Genomic DNA, 23693 nt, shown 5'->3' with positions numbered 1-23693 from the left:
CTTGAAAATATTATGCTAAGTGAATGAAGTCTATCACAAAAGACCACATACATATGATTTCATTCATATGAGATACCCAATAAAGACAAACTAGATGAGCGTTCAGGGCATAGGGAGGCGATAGCAAAAGGGTTCAGGGTTTCTTTCTGGGGTGATGAAAATGTTCTAAAATTGACTGTAGTGATCGTCACACTATCTGTGAATATACTAAAAACCACTCAATTGTACACTTTAAAAATGAATATGCAGATAACTTAAAAACTTTTGTATCCGTAGAGGAAAACTGAATTGTACAAAAGAAAAATATTTTGGAATGTATACATACAGACTGCTATAGCTGTCCTTACTGATGTCTCTTCTACAGGTTCAGAAGAAAAAAATTCTCCCTGTTTAAGATCCCATTTGTTTACGCAAACTAGCTATGTATCGTCTACCTTCCTCCTTATTCCTGAACCTACTGAGCTTCAGTTTCCACCATCCTACCCCAAATGAAATGGCTTCTTAAAATAGCCAACAACTTCCTAGTTCCACAACCTAATGAATTGTTTCATTTTACTTTTCATGAAACTGTTGCCCTTTGGCTGACTTCTAAGACAAATGTTCTCATGAATCTTCTGCATTCTTCAGGACCCAGTGTCTCTGCCTTTTCACTTACCTTTAACACACTGCCTTTCCAGAGAATTTCGTCCTTGTCATTTATTGCATCTCCCTGGGCAAACTCATACAAAGCAAGTGTCACCTCTACTGATGACTCCTAATCTGTAACAGCAGGCAGGCTCATTTACTAGAAAACCAGTGCCTTTTAACTGCTGACACACTTTATCTCGCCATGGCTTTCCACCAGGCACCTCAAACTATACTTATTTATAACAAAACATGCCTTACTCCATTCAGGCTTGCCCTTATTTACTTCCCCCATTAATGGGACTAGCTGTCAGTCCAGCCAGAAACCTAGCAGCTGTTCCGTTCTACTCTAATACTACTCTTCCATATCCAAATAATTGCCAAGTCACAACTCCTCAACATAGATGCCATACTCAGTACATCCCAAGACTATTTTTTTTTTTTGTTCATTACATCCCTGGCTTCCAGGTGGCACTTCTTACTCACCGCCACAGCATGCTGGTACTATCCTAGGTTGAGGACAACTGGATAATATGTCTTCATACCTCACCAACACCCTCCCCCTCATTTTCTAGAATCACTTGCCACTTGCCTCCCTGCTAAAGCCAGAGTGTACAATCTTGTCTCTGCTTGGAATACACCACCTCCCTTGCAGACGACTCTGCCCTGGCAATGCTCTTTTCTCTTTTGCTCCTCATGTTCCAATTTAAAGCACTCTGAATTCAAGACTCAGCTCAGGCATTATCTTTTCAGTGAAGCCTTCCCATATCCTTTCAGAGGTTGGGATCCCCTCCCTGTGCTTTTAGAGCACCCTGAAAAACTTCTTTTACAACAACTATTCTATTTTAATTTTATACCATGAGTCTGTTCCTGGCACACAGTGAATATTTTAGGTCAGAAATTATATTCTGTTCATCATTTTCTCTACAATGCTAAGCACATGACAGATACCCAACCAATGCCTGTCCAATGAACTAATGAACTCATCTTTCGGGTGGGACCGCTGAGGAATTAGCTTGAACTGAAAAAACGAAGAACTGATGCAGAGGTGACTGACTTCTTCCGCACCTCACACTTACACTCCTTCAGCCCCTACTACAAAGAGACCACTTTTCATTTTGGTGGTTCTCCTTTTGGGGTTTACGTTAAATGTAAAACAGGAAATCAAGATGGTACTGAAACAACAAATCCTGAATGAAATTAAAGGTGTATCTTGAAGCAAGACATGAGATAAGGCTCAGTGATTGTAAAGAGAGTTGTTCGTGTTTTCTTTCATGTGCACCTACCCAATGAACTGAAAATTTCACAAATTTTAACTACCACTCTGAGAAGCTAACATTTGGAGGAGGGGTTCTTAACTTTCGAGTCTTCTCCCCCATAGATGTGTTGGTCAGATATTTTGAGGACAAACCTTTTGGTGGGGAGAATGCCCCAATGGGGTCAATGATCTGCCGAAAAGCTAAAATCTATTTATCTAGTACCTTGGCAAAACAAAGGATTTCACAATTAAAGTAGTGACTCAAATACGCACCTTAAAAATCTTTGGGTTGTAGGTTTATAAACTAAGCAAGAAGAAACAAAAATTCTGCATTCAATTAAGTCCAAAAACTTGTTATAAGTGAATACACTTATTTGTTGAGTGCTTTATCATGAGGTATATTTCTCTCCCCCTTATTTCATGATTAATGACAACTTTATCTCAATTAAGAGTCAGAATATCTTGGTGATTCTGTATTCCCCAAAATCCCTACAGAGAGTATGGAATTATCTTTAAATCATGGTGATATACATAATGCAAAAAGATATTTATACATGTGCATACAGAGGCCAACATCTTAGCCCTAAGAAATTAAAATGTTTCTGGTGTACTTCAAATATTTTAATCTTATTCTAAATCAGTAATGAAAACACATATAACAAAATTATGGTACTGTAGAAGCAATGTAAACCTTATAAATTTAATTTTTACCTGGGATTGTTTTTTAATGTATTTACTAAAAATTCATGTAGATCTATGCCAGTTGAATCAGTGTATTCTTGACTGGAATCTAAAAAACAATAACACAAAAACCCAGTATAAAGTTGTTTGAAACAAACCCCTTTCCGTTTACACTTGATGCATACCAAATAAAACGAGATGCCCCACATTGAAAAAAAAACTGACAAAGTAGGAAAATGGAATTCATGATGAATTCAGATGACCACAACTTTACTACTCCCATATAATGAGCACGACATGGATTTACATAACTGTATGTTTATGTATATTCTTAAAAAAATTTCCCTCAAACATGCCAGTTTAATTTACTCTGAATTCGTAAAGATTCTTTTATATACTCACCACAATCCTCACATTCAAAAATGCCTCCTTAAGCAAAAAATCAGAATGATTTAGACAATTAACTACATTTGTAGCAAATTGGGTCTGCCTAGTTCAGTTAGGGATATAAGTGGAGGCAATAAACTGGAAATAGGTAGGAATTTTAGCTCTGAAAGAATATTTAATTAGATTTGATCAGATTTATCACAGAAAGCTTGCTCTCAAAATGTTTTTATAAATATTCATGTTTATTTCTTCCCCTTAAAGGCAATATTCTTATGCTGTTTATAAAAATGGTCAAATATAACTGGGTCTATAAATTTAAAAAGTATTTTTATAGACTTGTAATGATACATGATGAAGGTGCTTAAAATTTATTATGAAAGATAAACATTCTGGGTTTGCAAGAATATTCTCACTGGATACTGAATATTTTGGCATCATTCTTTGTATCATAAGAATTTAAAAAAATAATATTTTTAGTGGAATCAGTATTCAAATTATAGTGATTTCATTATTTCAACACGAGGGACAGACCAATAAGTGATCTTGACAGTTATCTTCCTCGGCGACTTTTGCACGTGTTGCAGGTTTTTGGCTAAACCATCTTACTGACGTTCAGAACTGTTATGCCATTTTGCCCAGAATGATATCATCCCTTCAGTCTGTTCTAGATCATTTTTAATAGAAATATACTATATAAAATTATTCAAGGGGTAGAGAATGGAATTATCAATGGTGAAACTAAAATTTTGTTTAAAAAAAAAACCACAGAAATAAATTGCAAACCTCTTGATAACATTTTTCTGGGCAACTTATCGCTGGCTTTTTCTTTTTCTGCTTCATCTTTTGAAGGCTTCTCCTCTTTTTCAAATGATTGTGTTAACTGGATCTGAATTTTCTCCTGTTGGAAGGTAAAATCAGTTATTAGGTGAAAATATAAAGTGATTCAGTTAATACCTCACATTTATATTTTTTGAGTAATAGAAACTGCATGGAGGAAAAAAAGATTTTTATTTTATCCAATTAGATTATTCAAACTAGAATACAACTTAAAATATTTTTAACGTTTCAATCAACTATTGATGAAAAATATTAAAATTAAGGTTTTAAGTTGAAACATATCCTAAAAATTATCTTAGAGAAAATTAATGTTTTTTTTTGTTTTGTTTTTTGTTTTTTTTTAAAATAATAGTTTAAATGAATCTATTTGTAAAACCTTGGAGGATCAGAACAAAGGTCTTTTTAATGTATTTCTGCAATGGAGATGCCATGGTCAAGCAAAAGTATAATTATCATCAATCATGACAATAGCCACATATGAGAGTCAGGTTAACACTTATTAAAAAATACTTTTCTTGAGTGTCCATTATAATTTCATATTCCTTCATTTTCTTCCCATATAAAACTGTAAATAAGAACTTTCGAATACCAAATCCCCGACTTTGATTATTTCCTATTTGAGCCTAGTATCACTGCTCCCCCTTCAATCACCACAAAGTAGTTTTAGAAAAATTTCAAACGAGATTGTTTCCCTTAGTGATATGTAATATTTACTTGTAAAGTAACCATATTGTCCATGACCAAAAAGGAGAACTAATTCTACTTTTTATTTTTGAAACAACGTCATTACATGCAATTTCACAACCCAAAGGAATTACTGGAAATTAATTCATAAAGCTCAAATAGGTAAAAATCACACAGCTCTGTTTATTCAGGCAAAGTTATAAAGAAAGGCAGACTAACTTTCAGACCACTTCTACTAAAGATAAAGGTATAGTCTATTTGTAGGCTAAATTACTGCATACAGTTGGTCTTTAGTGATCAAAAATATTAATCAATTACTTCCCTTTTCTGGGCGGGGGTTGGTGGTGGCTGCAGGCACAATAAGTCAGTACTGCAGGAGACGTAAATTTCAGGATTCTTAAACTTGCAGCCACCAGGATTTCTATTAAACATTTTCTCCCCACAAAATAGTATTTGGCAGAAGAATTTCAGATCAAATATAAGTATGTTTTTTCCTATGGGGTTGCTGACTGCTATTTCATCTTTTCTCAACTCTGCTTCCTATTCCATCTCAGCTCAAAGTTGTGCTCACGACACAGGACAAAAGCTCTGCACCGGCAATTTCCACTAAAATGATGAACCTGCTTTATGCCCTCCTTTGTCTCGTTTACCAAAACTCATACATTAATCAACGTCATGTGTTTATCAACCAGTCATTTTTCTCATCATGACTCATATTCTAATCCATTATCCTTATTTGTTTTTAACTGTAAAATAGATATTTAAAAATGAATCCCAGAACTATGTTTCGATAGTAGAATATTTAGAAGTTCTCCTGACTTAACAGCTTCTATTCCTGTTACTCAAGGATAATCTATGAAATCGAGGTTGGAAGAAAAGATTTCACATTTAGAACTTCACTAAAAGGCACTTACAATGATTATCAGATTTCATTTCTAAATTCTCTTCCTAAAGTCACATATTTTAATTACAGATATTAAACTATTTTATCAAGATGAACTGTATTAAAAAGTCCAGTAGACATAATGTACTGAGGCCTTGTTTTCAGTAGCAAATAAACAAGACATATTTTAAATGCCAAAGTCCTTATACACGAACTCTCCTGACTATAAATAACTCAAATGATAGCACTATCCCCACAGGTAGCTGTAATTTCTTTACTCTTCACTCTGTCATTGACATCAGTTATTGAGGTCATTTCCCTCTCATAAGCTCTCATCAGACACAAGTGACATCTCTCTCTTAATTGACTCTCAACCTTTCAAATAATGAGTTTTATTCCAGATTAACTTCTCAAAAATCACATTCTGAAGCTAGCAATATTAGTTGGAAAGTGTCTCTGCCGACAAGGATTAGATAGTAGTACATCTTATGAGAAATAATTTATTTTCCAATTCCCATCCAGGTGCAAATTAGTTAACTCAAGACTTGGAAAAAGACTTCCTATTAAAAAGAGTATCTTTTGTTCAGAGAGGGTAATAATAGGTTATTATCCCAAAAGAAAAGGATAACTGTATCCAAGAGAAACTGAGGAAGAATGTATTACATGGAATAATCGACCAGCATAACCACCTTATTCATTATTCGAATGCTGTAACTCAGCTTTCTTGAACAGTATATACATCAATATACAGCATATACTCCTTATATAAATTTTCACTAGGTAAAATTATTTAGTACTATAAGAACCCTCTCCTCTCTTCTGCCTCCCACAATAATTTTCAGATAGGTAAAATGGACTGAATACAACTAAAGATCATGTTTGTAACAGTTGTTCTCAAAAAGAAGGCACTTTTTCTGGATTAACAGTCTTATGAATGCCTGATCCTTCTCACTTCCTCAATCTCCCTGGACTAATTATTCCATGAGACTAAGACGGTGTAACATTTCAGTCAACAAAATGAAGAAATTTTCAAAAAACATTACACTGCCTACTGCTCCACCCTGAATAGCTGTATTCTTTACTCTGACATGTACGAAAGAACTTCTAAAAATCAAAAGTAAATTTTGAACCCTATGTTCCTTGACACTTGAACAAACTTGAAAGGAAACTGATTTTAAATATTTTCACTGACAATAAATAATCTATCAAAAACTCTTTTCCTATAATTTAGAGACAGAGTTGTAGTGCTTTTTAAAAACAGAACACATGCTAAATATGTGACAATATCTTTAGTTATCTACAGGAGGCTTTTCAGGTCATCACCTTCTAAATCAAGGCAAAGCATAACAGTCTTTGCTTCAATCAACAAATGTACAATTAGCAGTAAAAAAAAAAGGACATACAACCTGTTATGGTTTTTTTTTTCTCTTTTCCCTTTATTCAGTCATGTCTCTTAACCACAAAGTTGCCTCAATTCTTTGGAAACTAATTGTTGGAATACAGGGGATTTTAGGTTATTCAAATGCTTAAAAAGTAGAACAAGCCACAAACAGCCAAAGTTATCACACTGGTAAACATTGGTAGAGGGTCCAAAAATAATTATATGTAAATGTCCAAATGTAACATATGACAAAGATTATTCCATAACTGAGATTAACAGAAAAGCAAAGTCATAGCATTAAAAAAAATATAAAGAGCAAAACACCAAACTATTTGCTTGAGCTTCAGTAGTTCTATACATACAAGAGGAATTAGAAATATTAGACAACTATTAGAGCCATGCTAATATGAAAACCGGCTTCACCATGCAATCAGGTTAAGTCAAATGATATATATCAAGAGGAAGTCTTGGGTGGTCTCCTCTTCACACTCAAGAGGTGTCTGACAAATTTCTAAAAGCCAAAATCAAAAGGGGAAATTTCATCACAATCACATTAAGTACTATTTTAAGGTAACTTTTCCATAATAACTTATAATTTCCTTAAAGCCATATTCTCAGTTAATTATATGATTCCTAAGTTTTTCCAGAGAGAAACCACTGCACTGAGTCTTGGACTTATTAGTTTCACTTAGTAAAAACATGTATAAGACACGTACATGCACATACAATTTTATCTGACATTATGAAGAAATATTCTCCAGGAAGCAGGTTATTCCACCTTATTTTTAAATAATATTTTTTTGTTTTGTTTTGCTTATTGTTTTTTTTTTTACCTGGTTCTCCTGTGATATCTCTGCTGTAGGGGGTGGTGGAGATTCTTCACACACTGCAAGGCTCCGAACTAGCTTTAACTTTGAGCTTGACTAAAGAAAAGTATTTAAAATTAACACTACATTTCATAAACCTAGGGCATATCCAAAAGTCCCCTAGAGTTTCTTAAGTTTCTTTATATAGTTTCTGCCGTGTATAGATGTAGGTGAAATGTGCAAGTTAAATATATCATTAAACACCATTAAAACCCTTTGTTATGAGGGAAAATAATAATTGCAGTTTTGAAAATAATAGCAATAGCAAGAATGGGAATAACTCCAATCTCAAAACCCAAAGTATGATGAGAAAGCCATTTTCTCTACAGATAAAGAACCACTGAAGATATAAAAGCAATGCACAAAAGCAACTAGGCAAGACAAAAAGCCCAAATAAAACAAAATAAGCTTTCTGCCCCAAACAAAATATGACAAAACTAAACTGAATGCAGCGCTATATGAAAACAAAGATTCATCAAGCATGAAGGAAGGCCCTTGGCATGCCAGCACAAAATATTTACTATACCTTAGACCTTTTTCCTGTCTGTCCAAATGACTGCAATGGCCGCTGAATACACAAGAAAGATTTGTATTAAATTTCATACTGAAACAGAAAGATTGCTTCTTAGTTCATAATCCTAAACCAGAGTAACTAACTGCACAAAGAATGGAAAACAAGGAGCTCAAAGTTGGTTTCAAGTAAAGAAGTATTGATTCTTTCCAAAAGCACACTTGCAGAAGGTTCTCTAAAATCCTTCTATGGGTTGGCATGTTCTATAAGTGAGCAAAAAGCCACAATTTCTGTGTTAATTGAGCTAAATTGAACTTATAAGGTAACTTTTTAGATAGCAGCAATATAAAATACACTTCTTTGGCATTCTATAACATATTACACTTTAGCCAAGGTTAGTGGGGAAAACCCACAAAAAAGCCGAGGAATTTTAAGTAGCTGTGCTCAGCAAAGTTCCAAACTTACTAAGGAGAACGTTTAAAATGCCCACTGAGTCAAAGTATAACCACCCCTCTACTGAGTCTTTTCAGCACTGTACTTCATAGTACACCCCTAGTTTATGAGTATGGAACCCTATTTGCCTATTCTAGGGTAAGGCAATGTAGCAGAAATGAAGAAAAGTGCAAGGTGCCAATATGCATGTTCAACTTAACAGCCAGATCATCAAGCACACGACTGGAGAACCCATTGGGGTGAGTAGATCTGTACTGTGATACCAGGCTTTGGCTTGGGAAAGCAGCTGAAGTGCCTGTGAACTGGAACCAGATAGGTTTTCCTTCTTTCCACCTCCTTCTAATCTACCTCTCTAACCCCAACCCCAAACAGTACAAGGTCCAGGTATCTATCATTAATACTCATTAAAATCAAGGAGCCAGTTTGGTACCGAACATAAAACAAAGTCCTTAATATCCAGATTAGTATGCCTCACATATTTAAAAAAGCCACCATTTCATTCTAACATCCGAAAAAGCCTTCCTTGTAGAACCAACAGAAATAAGAATCTATAGTACCAGTGTGTTCTGTCCTCATTTTGAGGCCAAAGTTCTTGACATAAGAAGCACTGTATTCTTGGGATTTTTGACCCTGGATATCCAACACTAAAAATCAGCAGTAACAACAAAATGAAAATAGAAAAAGGAAAGAAAAATGACTTTGTTTCTTATGGAGAAGAAAATGGTACCAATGCACAGATGTGTTAATATGCTATGCAGCAACAGAAAACTAATACACTACTACATAAGTAAACTATAAACGGCCAAAGTGGCGTTATACAATAAAAATCACTTATTTCATTTCAAATAGCAAAGAACCAAAATTACACATAAATAGCAGAAAATCTGCCATATACACATGCACACGTAACCATGAAACAGAGAAAACAAATTTGGCTTTAAAAAAGAATAGATTATTTTTAACATGGATTTTATTATTTAAAGCATGCCTTTCACTTTTCCACCATTTTTTTTTTCCCAAGCAGCCTACATATATTTGGATTTTAGCCCAGTTCACGTGAAGCCTTCTTCCCAATTTTTTTTTTAATTGTGGAAAAATACACAAAATTTACCATCTTACCCATTTTAAAGTGTGTAGTTCAGTAATATTAAGAACATTCATAATGTGTCACCATCAGCGCAATCCATATCCGTAACTCTTTTCATCTCATAAAACTGAAACTCTGTACCCATTAAACATACTCCCCACCTCCTCTCATTCCAACCCCTGGCAACTACCATTTTACTTTCTGTCTCTAAGATTTTGGCTACTCCAGATACCTCAGGCGAGTGGAATTACATAGTATTTGTCTTTTAGTGACTGGCTTATTTCACTTAGCATAATGACCTCAAGGTTTATCTGTGTTGTAGCATATTACATAACTCTCTTCCTTTTTAAGGCTGAATGCTATTATTCCTTTGTATATACCACATTTTATTATCCATTCATCTCAAGATGAAATGTATTTGCCTTGACTCCATGTTTTAATTATTGTGATTAATGCTGCTATGAATATGGGTATACAAACATCTCTTAGAGATTCTGCTTTCAGTTTTTTGGGTATACATCCAGAAGTATAATTGCTGGATCAGAAAGCAATTCTATTTTAAAACTTTCTGAGGAACTGCCATACTGTTTTCCACAGTGTCTGTACCATTTTAAATTCCCACCAACAGTGTACAAGAGTTCCAATTTCTCCACATCTTTGTCAATAATTGTTTTCTACTTTTTGATAGTAGCCATTCTAATGGTGTGAGGTAGTATCTCACTGTAGTTCTGATTTGCTTTTCCATAGTGATTAGTGATGTTAAGTATCTTTTCATGCACTTACTGGCCATATGTATATTTTCTTTGGAAAAGTATCCAAGTCCTTTGCCCATTTTTGAATCAGGTTGTTTGTTTTTTGTTTTTGTTGTTGTTGTGTTTTGGCAGTTCTCTAGATATACTGGTTATTAATCTCTTATCAGATATATGATTTGCAAACATTTTCTCCTAGTCTATGGGTTGCCTTTTTACTGTTAATAAATTTTGCTGTACAAATTTTTAAAATTCTCAAGTCCAATTTGTCTATTTTTTCTTTTGTTACCTGTGCCTTTGGTGTCATATCCAAGAAATCACTGCCAAATCCAATGTTGTAAAGCTTTTGTCCTGTTTTCTCCTGATCCTTTTTTAGAGATTGTGGTTTTTATTCAATTTGGTATTCTGATTAGAATAAGAGCAATGAGAATTATGCTTTATAAACACTGAATTATTACTACATTATTGTGATATGGCTTTACGTTGATTGTACACAGAGAAAAAATAACAGTGGAGTTAAGGCAATAACCACATGTGCAAACCAAATACATTACCCTGACAGAGTCTTTAGTAAATAGCTTTTTTACTTAGGTGGTTGATATTGTTTTATGTGGATCAGTCATTATTCTGAAGAATAAGCTTTGAATGGCTTCATTAAAAAAATTCTCCTGCTGGTCCACAAGGGCCAGAAGAAGCCTTTGGTAATGTCCACTTGTGTCACTTGCAATTACCGTGCCCAGGGTCTTCTGATATATCTGACTGAACATCTGTTTTATTTGTACAAGATCAATCTCACTCCAAGGGACCACAATCCTGACCAAGGAGGAGTCATCTGTGATGCAACCTTTCAAAGAATAGTACAGCCTCCCGGCAAAGATAGATGGGCAGCTCAGGGCACACTGCAAGATGCTCTTCAAATCACTTTTGACATTTCTGGAAAACTCACAGCTAATATACTGCTTAATGAATCTCAAGTAGCCAAACTAGAATAAGCCTCCATTGTAGCTTTTAGCTAAGGAAAGCCTCTTGTGGCATGAATCAAGATAAAGCAAGATTCATGTGCCCTTAGTCCCCCCTCACCAGCTTGATAAAGACACTGAGTATCTTCCTGAGCCAACTGGTGGTTTATTTGAATGAGAGAGAGAGAGAGAGAGAGAGTGTGTGTGTGTAGCATTTTACTTCACCCTTTGAAACCCATTTATCTTGAGATCAACCCGGCTGTCTTAACTGATTCTCATCAGCCAAGTCTCACAAATTAAAAAGCAAGCCCCGATTCCAGACACGGTTGCTCCTTGAAGTGTTCTCATTTCAGTGAATGTTGTTACTTCTGTAAGACTCAATAAAAAGAGTCTGAGTTCACTGAGTTCAGTAAAACGCACTGAAACACAGATGCTGCTTTAGGATAGTTGGCTCCAAACAAGGCTAGGAAAGGCCACGACTGAGGCAGCATGGTGCTCCAGAAAAAGCACACACAGGTAGAAGGCTATGGTTGAGTCCTGGCTGTACCACTGGATCTCCAGGTAACACTGGCAATTCATTGGAGTAGGTCTCTGGAAAACGGAAGGTTTGCTCAGATCAACTTTGAGTTCTATGAATCTAGCTCCAAAATGGTTGGTCACTACCTTGAGCTTCTCCTGTCAATTTGTGATCTTTTTTAGAAAAAATGTCATCAGAGGGATCTTTGCTTTGGGTATCTCTTCCTCAGGTTCATGAAAGATGGTGGTGGTAATAACTTCCATAGATGTCTATGATTTTCAAATGGAAACCCACCCACCCTGAGCCCACTGATAAACAGTCTTGCTTCAGATGTCAACATTGACTCTTTTCTTGGAAATACCATATTCTTTCTCTGGTAAAAGTAAACTGGTCCAGTAACTTCCCTCCCATTGTCTTTGGGGACAAGATCAGCATGTCACTGCTCTGAGATGTATGTTTCTGCTGTGTACATCAAAAGGGGTCTGTGATCCTGGAAGATGCCAAGGGACAGGGAGTCTGGCTTCACTAATCATTTGATTAGAGTAGCTTCTACAGCTTAATGGTTGTTTTCCTACATTACTGTTGTTGCTTTTCTCTTAGGCATCTTACATCTTCACTGTTCAAAGTACTGCCACAGACCTGTCAACAGGCAAACACTGGCATCAGCTGGGAACTTGCTGAGATGCAGAATCTTGGCAGTCTCACCCCACACCTTTTTCAACCTGTTTTGTGGTTTTACAGTCTTCATCCTTTGCCTTCCTTAAAGTTGTTGACTTAAAATAGCTCTGGCAGCTCTGGCTCTATGGCCTCTTCCCTCTTGGGTATACAGTTTATAGCAGGCATTCCTGGGCAATGGGGTATCTTGGAGGTGGGGCTGGGGACTGAGAAAGCTCCCTTAGCTGGCCCCTTTGGTGTCATATCTAAGAAATCATTGCCAAAACCAAATTCATGAAGCTTTCCCCCAATGTTTTCTTCTAAGGTTTTAGAGTTTTATAGCTCTTGGGTCTTTGATCCATTTTGTGTTAATTTTTGAATATGGTCTTAGGTAAGAGTCCAACTTTGTTCTTTTGCATGTGGATATCCAGTTTTCCCAGCACCATTTCTGAAAAGACTATCCTTTCTCTATGGTCTTGGCATTCTTGTCAAAAATCATTTGATCATATTACACAAGGATTTATTTCTAGGCTCTCTATTTTATTTCACTGGTCTGTGTGTCTCTCCTTATGCTAGCACCACACTGTTTTAATTACTGTAGCTTTGCAGTAAGTTTTAAAGCCATGAAGTGTGACTCCTCCAGTTTTTTCTTTTTCAAGATTGTTTTGACTATTCCAGGTCCTCTGAGGTTCCATGTGAATTTTAGGATGGGGTTTTCTATTTCTGCAAAAATGACATTTGGATTTTTAAAAACATATTTATTTATTTATTTGCTGCGCCAGGTCTGGGTTTTTATTGTGGCATGTGGGATCTTTAGTTGCAGCATGCAGGATCTAGGTTCCCTGACCAGGGATCAAACCCGGGACCCCTGCCATTGGGAACAGGGAATCTTAACCACTGGACCACCAGGGAAGTCCCTAATTCTTGCTACTTTTTAAGATAATGGTAAGAATTAATGGTAATTATTGAGAGAAGATAATGAATTAAGGTATAAATGTCTAGCTGAAGGTTAAGAACAGTAATAACAAATGAGGCCACGCTGATATTTTCCATTGGAATAACATAAAACAACAAAGTTTTATAAGTTGATAGAGTGGACTTTTAAAAAATTTCAAAAAACTGACAAACCATCCCCAATCACGAATCTGTTTATACCATTTAGTGCTTTAGGCAAAAAAGCAGAGGGTTAAAAATAAAAAGGCTGTGGAATCTAAAAACTGATACAAATGAACTTATTTACAAAACAGAAATAGACTCATAGACTTAGAAAACAAACTTATAGTTACCAAAGGGGAAAGGTGGAGGGGAAGGATAAATTAGAAGGTTGAAATTAACATGTACACACTACTATATATAAAATAGGTAATCAACAAGGAGCTACTGTATAGCACAGAGAACTCTACTCAATACTCTGCAATAACCTATATGGGAAAAGAATCTGAAAAAGAAATAAAACTAAATCACTTTGCTGAACACCTGAAACACAGCACTGTAAATCAACTATACTCCAATGGGGAAAAAAAAAAAATCCAAAGGCACAGGATTAAACATCTAAGTAAAGTCCCTGGAGAAAGTCAAGGGTTCTGGTTTTTAGTTACTTCTCATATTAAATGAAGATAAGTGATCTTACCACCCACCATCCTAATGATGATATACATGAAAACTGGAGGAAGTAAAAATATTATGTAAAAGCATTCTGCATCTGCAAGATATGGGGAACATCTTCTTTATACATGTCATAATAAAGCACTGTGAAAAGCAAATGTGCCAGCTATTATGCGTATATATGGCCCAGGTTCAATAGAAAGAGTACCAAATCCTAAAAATAATTAGAAAAATAAAATGTACTATGGGAAGTCAATTTTAAGCTTTAAAAGTTGAACTCATTAAACTTTTAAAAGGCAGAAGTATAGTATACAGATAGGGAACTTAATACAAAGAAACAGTACTGTATTGGAATTCTGGGGAGCTTATGTCAAGAAATAAATTTTACTTTTTTTAAATTACTAAAAGAGAAATCTATGTTGCATAACAATAAAGGAATCAGTCTGAGGAACCATATAGTGGTGCTATTGCTAATAAATAATTAGTAACAATTATGATGATGATTGTAAACATCATATTACTAACAGCATCTACCATGTGCTGGGCTCTAACTATGTAGCAGACATATTACATACAGCTTTTTATCTTTAAGGAAAAAATAGTTAAGATTTGTATGATTTTACATGGACATTTACTGAACACTTTAAAAAGAAACTTCTTCACATGTTTCCTCAATTAAGGGATTTGATGCCCATTAACCTCACTGCTGGAGAAGTGTGGTCTCCCCCCTGAGTTTTTCTGATAACCTTATTAGATTGTCATTGCGTCTCTGTCCCTTACTTGCCCTCTCCTCCCCTTTTTAAAGAAATACACTGGAACTAACTTGGGGAATACAAGATGTAAAAGTCTCATCTTAATTATCACAGGGCTTGCTAAAGAAACTGAGAATATATTAAACACCTACTTCAACTGATTCTGTGTATAAAAATTCACTCATATATATAAGAAGCTGTTCATGCACTGTGGCAGATAAGGTCTACTTTTTAACAAAAGTCAGTTCTATTATTTCTTCCATAACAAGGGTTACCAACACAATTTGGACTTTCCATTCTACTGCTTAAGAGTTTGTGGGAAGAGGGATCATTGTTTGAACTGCTCCAAAATATGTCTGGATTGTGTTTATATGTACATGTACAGAGCTGAACATCCCTAGAGAAAGCATTTCTCAAGTACAAGCATGGGAAAGTTGAGTTTGAACCTCAGAGCATAAGATTCCTAATTCTACATTTCAAGTAAATGGCAGAAATCAACACAAGTAATTCCCCTAAATTTAATGTGAAAAATCTCTCTCTCAGAAAAATCAAACAACAAAGTCCATATGAATAAGTCATACAAAGGAAACCAAAGCAAACACTGACCCCCCTCCCCAATTTACCCCATGTTAAAGATTAGTGGTAGTCTAACAAATTAAAATTTTTCTGGATTTAGAAACCAGATACCTTAGCACCCCAACCTTCTAAATACTTAATAATCATACAAAGTCCAACTTATAACCTAAGACTTGAAACAGGAAACATGTGTGTGTGGCAATAGAAAAACTACTAAGCAAAAACCCTTTGTACAACTGTTTGGGACCATATAAACAATTCAGAACAACTCCATAGCAATTATGTGGGAAAGTGAACTTCTTGACATTAACGCACACAGATTACTTGTATTAGGTCTAAAGTGTTCTAAAAAATTCTTAAGAAAGTAATCCAAAAACTTCTCTAAAAGATTATAGTCCCAAACAAAACAATAAAATACACACCATTTTTTGAAGAATAGAGAGTCACAGAAGTGAAATTATTTATACAAGAATTGGTCAAGGAGCTCTATGAGTTAATATCTGCTTGGAACCATTCAAGGTGATATGTCTTATGTCTGCTGGCCTCTCTCCAGCTTGATGAAATTATTATCAATATTATTATTATTTTGTTTTATTCAACTTTATTGAAGAAAAATAAATTAATTACTAGCAGAGCTATTAGTTGATCACTCATCCACTGACAACTTGCATCACTTTTTCAGTGCTATATTAAACAGCATATTGGAAGACATTAACTAATAGCTCCAAAACTCCTAACAATGTAAATGAAAATTACAAAATGTTTGAGACCCTATTTTGGAATACAAAGGGTGTCTGATTTTCAATTTCCATTCTCTGTAGAACAACAACAGGTCATTCCTTTATTGACATGCATAAAACACATCACATTTTCCGTTCTGCTGATGCTATAAACTCAGTACCAATTCTCCAGCCACATCAGGTAAGAGCATAAAGTATATATCATGTAACCTCAAATCTCTAACAGTGGAAGGTTTAAACAAGAATGGATGCTGCTAGAATAATGCTGCTTCTTTGGATGTGACAACTCAGCACCCATCTCCCTCCCCCTCAGATGATTCTTCAGCCTGTTAGAGCAGTGAGGAATGGTTTTAGACTCCAAGTTAGAGTGAAGACATTGGCCACATAACATACATGTTCCATTTTTTAAAAAATTCTGAATCTTGGGCAACTGTTCTCCTGTAACTACACTTTAAAAAAAAAATTTTTTTTTATTTAAGTATTGGGTCTTCGTTGCTGTGTGTGAGCTTTCTCTAGCTGAGGTGAGCAGGGGCTACTCTTCCTTGCGGTGCACAGGCTTCTCAGTGTGGTGGCTTCTCTTGTTGCAGAGCACAGGCTCTAGGCGCTCACGCTTCAGCAGTTGTGGCTCACGGGCTCTAGAGCGCAGGCTCAGTAGTTGTGGCGCATGGGCTTAGTGGCTCCATGGCATGTGGCATCTTCCTGGACCAGGGCTCAAACCCGTGTCCCCTGCATTGACAGGTGGCTTTTTAACCACTGCGCCACCAGGGAAGTCCCTACTTTACAGTTTTTAAAAGCAGTTATTGTCCAAAGCTGGCAGAACTTGCCTTCTCAGACAAGCATATGAATGAGTGGAGGGAGGTAAATAAAAAATAAAATAAAAAAAGATGATGTCGCAGATACAGAGAATGGACTGGAGAACTAGAGGTATGGGAGGGGGCGGGGGGTGAAGGGGAAACTGGGACGAAGCGAGAGAGTAGCACAGACATATATATACTACCAACTATAAAATAGTCAGTGGGAAGTTGTTGTATAACAAAGGGAGTCCAACTCGAGGATGGAAGATGCCTTAGAGGACTGGGGCAGGGAGGGTGGGGGGGACTTGAGGGGGGGAGGTCAAGGAAGGGAGGGAATACGGGGATATGTGCATAAAAACAGATGATTGAACCTGGTGTACCCCCAAAAAAAAAATTAAAAAAAAAAAAAAAAAAAAGATGATGTCTGATAGGGTAGCAGCCGGATAAGAAAATCAAAAAAGGAACAGCAATTTAAAAGTTTATTCCAACTATAATGCAGGTTATTCTGACTTTAAGGCAGCATCACATGGCATACTTCTGAGTCCATTCCTGAGATATTCTGTTGTACTTATCTGTCTGTTTTATAGATCTGTGCAATCTCTGGCACTAGGGGGTCATCTGGGTTTGGATCACATAGCAGTGAACAAAGGGATAAAAGAACATATAAATGTTATCCTTAACAATGGTAGAAAATCATAAGATTTCTTTATTGTTTTATACTATGACATCCCTTCATTTAAAAATGAGATCCCACATGCCACGGAGCAACTAGGCCCCTGTGCCACAACTACTGAAGCCCGAGCGCCTAGAGCCTGTGCTCTGTAACAAGAGAAGCCACTGCAATGAGAAGCCCGCACACCGCAATGAAGAGTAGTGCCTGCTCACCACAATTAGAGAAAAGCCCACGTGCAGCAACGAAGACGCAACACAGACCCAAAGCAGCCAAAAATTAAAAATAAGTTTTTGGGGGACTGTGGCGCAGTAGGTAAGAATCCACCTGCCAATGCAGGGCACATGGGTTCAATCCCTCCCCCAGGAAGATACCACATGCTGCGGAGCAACTAAGCCCGTGCGCCACAACTATTGAGCCTGCACTCTAGAGCCCGTGAGTTGAGCCCATGTGCCGCAACTACTGAAGCCCACGCGCCTAGAGCCCGTGCTCTACAACAAGAGAAGCCACGGCAATGAGAAGCCTGCGCACCACAATGAAGAGTGGCCCCCGCTCGCCATAACTAGAGAAAGCCCGTGTGCAGCAACGAAGACGCAACACAGCCAATAAAATAAATAAATAAATATATTTTAAAAATACCTATATATGAGTTTTTGGGACTTCCCTGCTGGTGCAGTGGTTAAGAATCCACCTGCCAATGCAGGAGGCACGGGTTCGATCCCTGGTCTGGGAAGATCCCACATGCCACGGAGCAACTAAGCCCATGTGCCACAACTACTGAGCCTGCACTCTACAGCCCTTCGAGCCACAACTACTGAGCCTGCGTGCTGCAACTACTGAAGCCCACGCACCTAGAGCCTGTGCTCTGCAACGAGAATCCACCGCAATGAGAAGCCTGTGCACTGCAACGAAGACCCAATGCAGCCAAAAAATAAAAATAAACAAATATATAAATGAAGTGATCACAAAAAATTAAAATTAAAAATGAAAATGAGTTTTTCTAAATAAAATACTAAGGGGATGGTCAGGAAATTAAGACTTGGAAATAGATGAAACGTATGCCTCCTTGGGAAAACATTTCTATTTTCTTAAGTCACTTTAGATATTACTATGCTGAAGCAAGACAACAGACATAAATTATATTCATGGTAGCAGACTTTCAGACTGACAGAAAGGAAAGTAAAGAATATGCTGATTAATTCAAAATTCTTAATAAGGAACCTATATTATTTGGTACATACATCTAAATTGGAGTAAAAATAATAGTTGCTACTTAAACTTTCAGGGAGTATCTTAGAAGTACCAAAAGAAGATGAAAAGTAGTAGTATTTTAGAAAAAAGGCCTTTCATAATAGATAACTCCCTATTAAGAGGTAACTTTATATAACCGGATTATTTTTTCTTTTAACTTTTTATTTCTTTATTTTTTACAATAAACTGCATATATTTAGAGTGTACAATTTGGTATCCCAGTCTCCCAATTCGTTCCCCACCCTCCAACCCTCCCCGCTTTCCCCACTTGGTGTCCATGTGTTTGTTCTCTACATCTGTATCAGCACCATTTCTCCAATAGCGTGTACTCCCTTTGCATCTGTCACATTTTGGGAATCTTCCCAATATTTCAAAATTTGTCATTATTATTTTATTTGTCTTGGTGATCTGTGAACAATGATCTTTGATGTCAGTACTGTAATTGTTTTGGGGGTGCCTTAAACCACACCCATATGAAATGACAGGTTTAACCACTAAATGCCTGTGTTCTGACTGTTCCGCCAACCAGCCCAGCCATTCCCCTGTCTCTCTCCCCCTCCTTGGGCCTCCCTATTCTGTGAGACACAACAATATTGAAATTAGGCTAGTTTACAATCCCACACTGGCATCTAAGTGTTCAAGTGAAAGGAAGAGTGGCATATCTCTCAGTTTAATATCTCAGTGAGATAGGCTGAAATCTAGGCCTCTTGTGCCAAACAATTAGCCAAGTTGTAACTACAAAGGAAAAGTTCTTGAAGGAAATTAAAAGTGCTAGTCTAGTGAACACAAGAATGACAAGAAAGCGAAACTGCTTTATTGCTGATATGGAGGAAGTTTTAGTGGTCTAGATAGAAAATCAAACCAGTCACAACATTCCCTTAGCCAAAGCCTAATTCAGAGCAAAGCCCTAACTCTCTTCCAAATGAAGGCTGACAGGGGTGAGGAAGCTGCAGAAGTCTAAAGCCAGCAGTAGTTGGTTCATGAGATTTAAGGAAACAAGCTATTTCTATAACATAAAAGTGCAAGAAAAAACAGCAAGCACTGATGAGGAAGCTGTACTAAGTTATCCAGAAGATCTAACAGTCTTCTATTGGAAAAAGATGCCATCTAGGACTTCCATAGGTAGAGAGGAGAAGTCAATGCCTAGCTTCAAAGGACAGGCTGATTCTCTTGTTAGGGGCTAATGCAACTGGTGCCTTTAAGTTGAAGCCAGTGCTCGTTTTCCATTCTGAAAATCCTAGGGCCCTTAAGAATTATACTAAACCCACTCTGCCTGTGCTCTATCAATGGAACAACAAAGCCTAGATGATAGCAATCTATTTACAGCACGGTTAATTAAATATTTTAAGCCCACTGTTGAGACTACTGCTCAGAAAAAAAGATTCCTTTCAAAATATTGATACTACCACTCATTGACAATGCACCCGGTCACCCAAGAGCTCTGATGGAAATGTACAAGAAGATACATGTTGTTTTCATGCCTGCTAACACAACATCCATTCTGCAGCTCATGGATCAATGAGTAATTTCAACTTTCAAGTCTTATTACTTAAGAAATACATTTTGTAAGGCTATAGCTGCCACAGATAGTGATTCTTCTGATGGATCTGGGCAAAGTAAATTGAAAACCTCTGGAAAGATTCACCATTCTAGATGCCATTAGGAACACTGGTGATCCATGGTAAGAGGTCAAAATGTTAACATTCATAGGAGTTAGGAAGAATTTGATTCCAACCCTCCTGGATGACTCTGAGGGGTTCAAGACTTCAGTGGAGGATGTAGTGGAACTGCAGATGTAGTGGAAATAGAAAGAGAACTAGCATTAGAAGTGGGGACTGAAGATGTGACTGAAATGCTGCAATCTCATGATAAAACTAATAGATGAGGAGCTGCTTCCTGCAGGTGAGCAAAGAAGCTGGTTTCTTGAGATGGCATCTACTCCTGGTGAAGATGCTGTGAAAATTATTGAAATGACAGCAAAGAATTTAGAATATTATATAAACTTGGCTGATGAAGCAGCAGCCGGGTCTGAGAGGATTTGTCTTCAATTTTGAAAGAAGTTCCGCTGTGGGTAAAATGCTATCAAACATCACTGCATGCTACAGAGAAATCGTTCCTGAAAGGAAGTGTAAATCAATGCAGCAAACTTCGTCTTATTTTAAGAAATTGCCACAGTGACCCCTACCTTTAGCAACCACCACCCTGATCAGTCAGCAGCCATCAACACCGAGGCAAGATGTTCCACCAGCAAAAAAGACTATGATTTGCTAAAGGCTCAGATGACAGTTAGCATTTTTTAGCAATAAAGTTTTTTAAATTAAGATCTGAACTTTTTAATTTAATACATAATACTATTGCACCCTTAACAGACTACAGGATAATGAAAACATAACTTTTATATGTGCCGGGAAACCAAAAATTTTGTGTGACTCACTTTATCGTGCTATTTGCTTTACAGCAGTGGTCTAGAAACGAACCCGCAAGAAGTTCAACACATGCCATAGTCCACATTAATCGCTTGTGGATAAACATGACCTGGAATAGTGAACATTAGGTGCAGAAAAGAAACTGGAAGGAAATCTTTTACTATTTCAATCACCAATGCAATAGAATTTAAGCATTTTCTCTGATCCAATCAGGATACTGGCATTCTGCCATCACTGAGTATACTGATTGAAGGCATGATAATGCTTTGTTTAAAAAAGTGCTATTACCAAAAACGACTAGAAAAATGTTATTCCTCCAAATTTCTTAGATAATTACCACCTGACTATACTGAACCAGTGAGGCCTAAATGCTTTTTTACTGCTGTATGAGTTGCTATCGTTTTCTAACACATTTCTGGCACATAATGAAGAATAAAGTTGTTGACTGAACGAAGGAATGAAATAACCTTTAAAAGAATCTTCTTAACTTATTCTACAAAAATAAAGGTATAAGTTTTGGTATGTAGCCCTCAAGGTCTTTATGATGTAGAAAGAATGATACAATATTTTCTCCAAAACCAGAATTCTTTACTCACAGCGTTAAACCAAAACAGAGATGTTAGAGACAGCATTTTAAGACAACATTTTATGGTGGATTAAAGCTCTTTCCTACTGAGAGGCAGGGTCTAATGCCCCTTCCCTTGAATCTGGGCTGGCTTTATTGACATGTATCATCAAAAGACAACAGTGGAAGTGACATGCTGGGACTTCTGAGCCTAAGTCAAAAGAAAGTTTGCAGCTTTGCTTGGCTCTTTGAATATTCTTTCTGGAACCCCTGAATCGTGCATAATGAGTCTGACTACCTGGGCCTACTGTGCTGGAGGAACCACAAGTAGGCGCTCCCAGTTTCAGCTGAGCCTACATTCCAGCCATTCCCACCAAGGAGCCAGATACGTGAGTGAAACAGTTGTGGACCTTCCAAGCCCGCCACCTGCCATTTAAATATCAGTGACGGATCTCTTTTGATGCCTTGTATGAGAGAAGATTCACTCAGCCAAGCCCTTGTTCCATTTTCTGACCCACAATCATGAGATATTGAAAATAAAATGCTGTTTTAAAATTGTGAGCCCTTTGTTTTGTGATCATTTGTTGTAAAGCAATAGATAACAGGAACACTCAGAAGTGAACCCTGTAAGTACTACTTGAAACAATTTTTACCTAACTTGAATCTGTGGACCAATTCATCAATTTCCACCTATGCCTGGAATTAAAAGCCTTCTCAGTGGTTAGTTCTAAGTCATCACATATGTGTAGCATCAAAAGCCTCAAGTGACCTTTTTTTCCCCACCAACCTCTTTTCTCAGTCATGATTGATTGATTACTTCCCCAGGGTTGTTTTTGCCAGCAGAACTCATGCAGTTTCAATCTCTCTATACTAATCTCCTCTAATCTTAGGTTATTTTCAACTCTTGCAACACTGATAGGTGCAGAATGGAATGAAAAAGTATAAAGCCACTAAAAAAGCATACTGGCCAAACGCAAATAAAAAGAAATATATTACATGATACAAGCAAATCAAAGAGCCAGACTCAAGAAGCTAATCCAGATGACCCCAAAAACAGCTGGTAGGCATGTTGCAAAGGGTCAACTTACTCTTTTACAATTCTGAAAGTGAATTTTGTATGAAAAGTATAATTATATACAGAATATTTAATATTTGTAGCCAGAGAAAAAAAATCCTGTTTACCTGCAAATCAATATTGTTGTCAATACAATGTTCATTCTTCTCTGCCAAAATCTTCCCATAGTTTTCTGATTTGATAAGATTTTCAACTCTGGTTGTATCTTTCTCTTCTGCCTCCAAATCCTTCATTGTTTCAGTTTCATTTTTTACAGTAACAGTATCAGACATCCTCATTAGCAAAGGTTATTTTAGAATTCTACAGGGAACTTGAAGCCTTAGCAAGCAAGAAAAAAAAGATTTAATTCAGTTTGAAACATTTCTTATATTCAGTTAGTGTATGACATTAAGTGCCTTCCATGTTCCAGGAATAATGTCTAATACACATGGATAGAAGCAAAATTCCTGCTTCCAAGGAGTAAACAGTTTAGTAGCAGATATACTCAAATAAAAAAAAAATAAAACAATGAGATAAGGGCTGTAATATGGGTATGAGGTGATTTTGATGCACATACTACTTGTGAAAGTTCATAAGAAACATTAAGGAATAAGCCCTATCAAGATACAAGGTAATGGTTGGAGAGTTTTAAATGTATATATTTAGATGTTATCAGAAATCTTTTTCTCTGAAGGGATGAGTATTATCCTGTGGAAAAAAAAATTTCCT

General features: G+C 36.6%; 1 protein-coding gene across 12 annotated transcripts in view; it reads right to left on the bottom strand.

The window, feature by feature from the left end:
- Positions 1-23693, bottom strand: part of R3HDM1 (R3H domain containing 1) — a 178428-nt gene that overhangs the window by 83454 nt on the left and 71281 nt on the right. For 8 of the 12 annotated variants that reach the window (XM_057745227.1, XM_057745229.1, XM_057745228.1 and 5 more), the window contains exons 3-7: positions 23093-23303; positions 8128-8169; positions 7569-7658; positions 3734-3848; positions 2594-2672 (exon numbers count right to left, since the gene is read on the bottom strand). In XM_057745227.1, the coding sequence (XP_057601210.1) occupies positions 2594-2672; positions 3734-3848; positions 7569-7658; positions 8128-8169; positions 23093-23263 (497 nt within the window). In that variant the 5' untranslated portion in view covers positions 23264-23303. Of the gene's footprint in view, positions 1-2593; positions 2673-3733; positions 3849-7158; positions 7247-7568; positions 7659-8127; positions 8170-10690; positions 10807-23092; positions 23304-23693 lie in introns of those variants that run through there. The other 4 variants (XM_057745232.1, XM_057745239.1, XM_057745234.1 and 1 more) reach the window with 3 other exon arrangements.

This window comes from Hippopotamus amphibius, chromosome 8, assembly GCF_030028045.1.
Source record: "Hippopotamus amphibius kiboko isolate mHipAmp2 chromosome 8, mHipAmp2.hap2, whole genome shotgun sequence".
Lineage (NCBI taxonomy): Eukaryota > Metazoa > Chordata > Mammalia > Artiodactyla > Hippopotamidae > Hippopotamus > Hippopotamus amphibius.
This window is presented reverse-complemented; position numbering and strand designations above follow the sequence as displayed.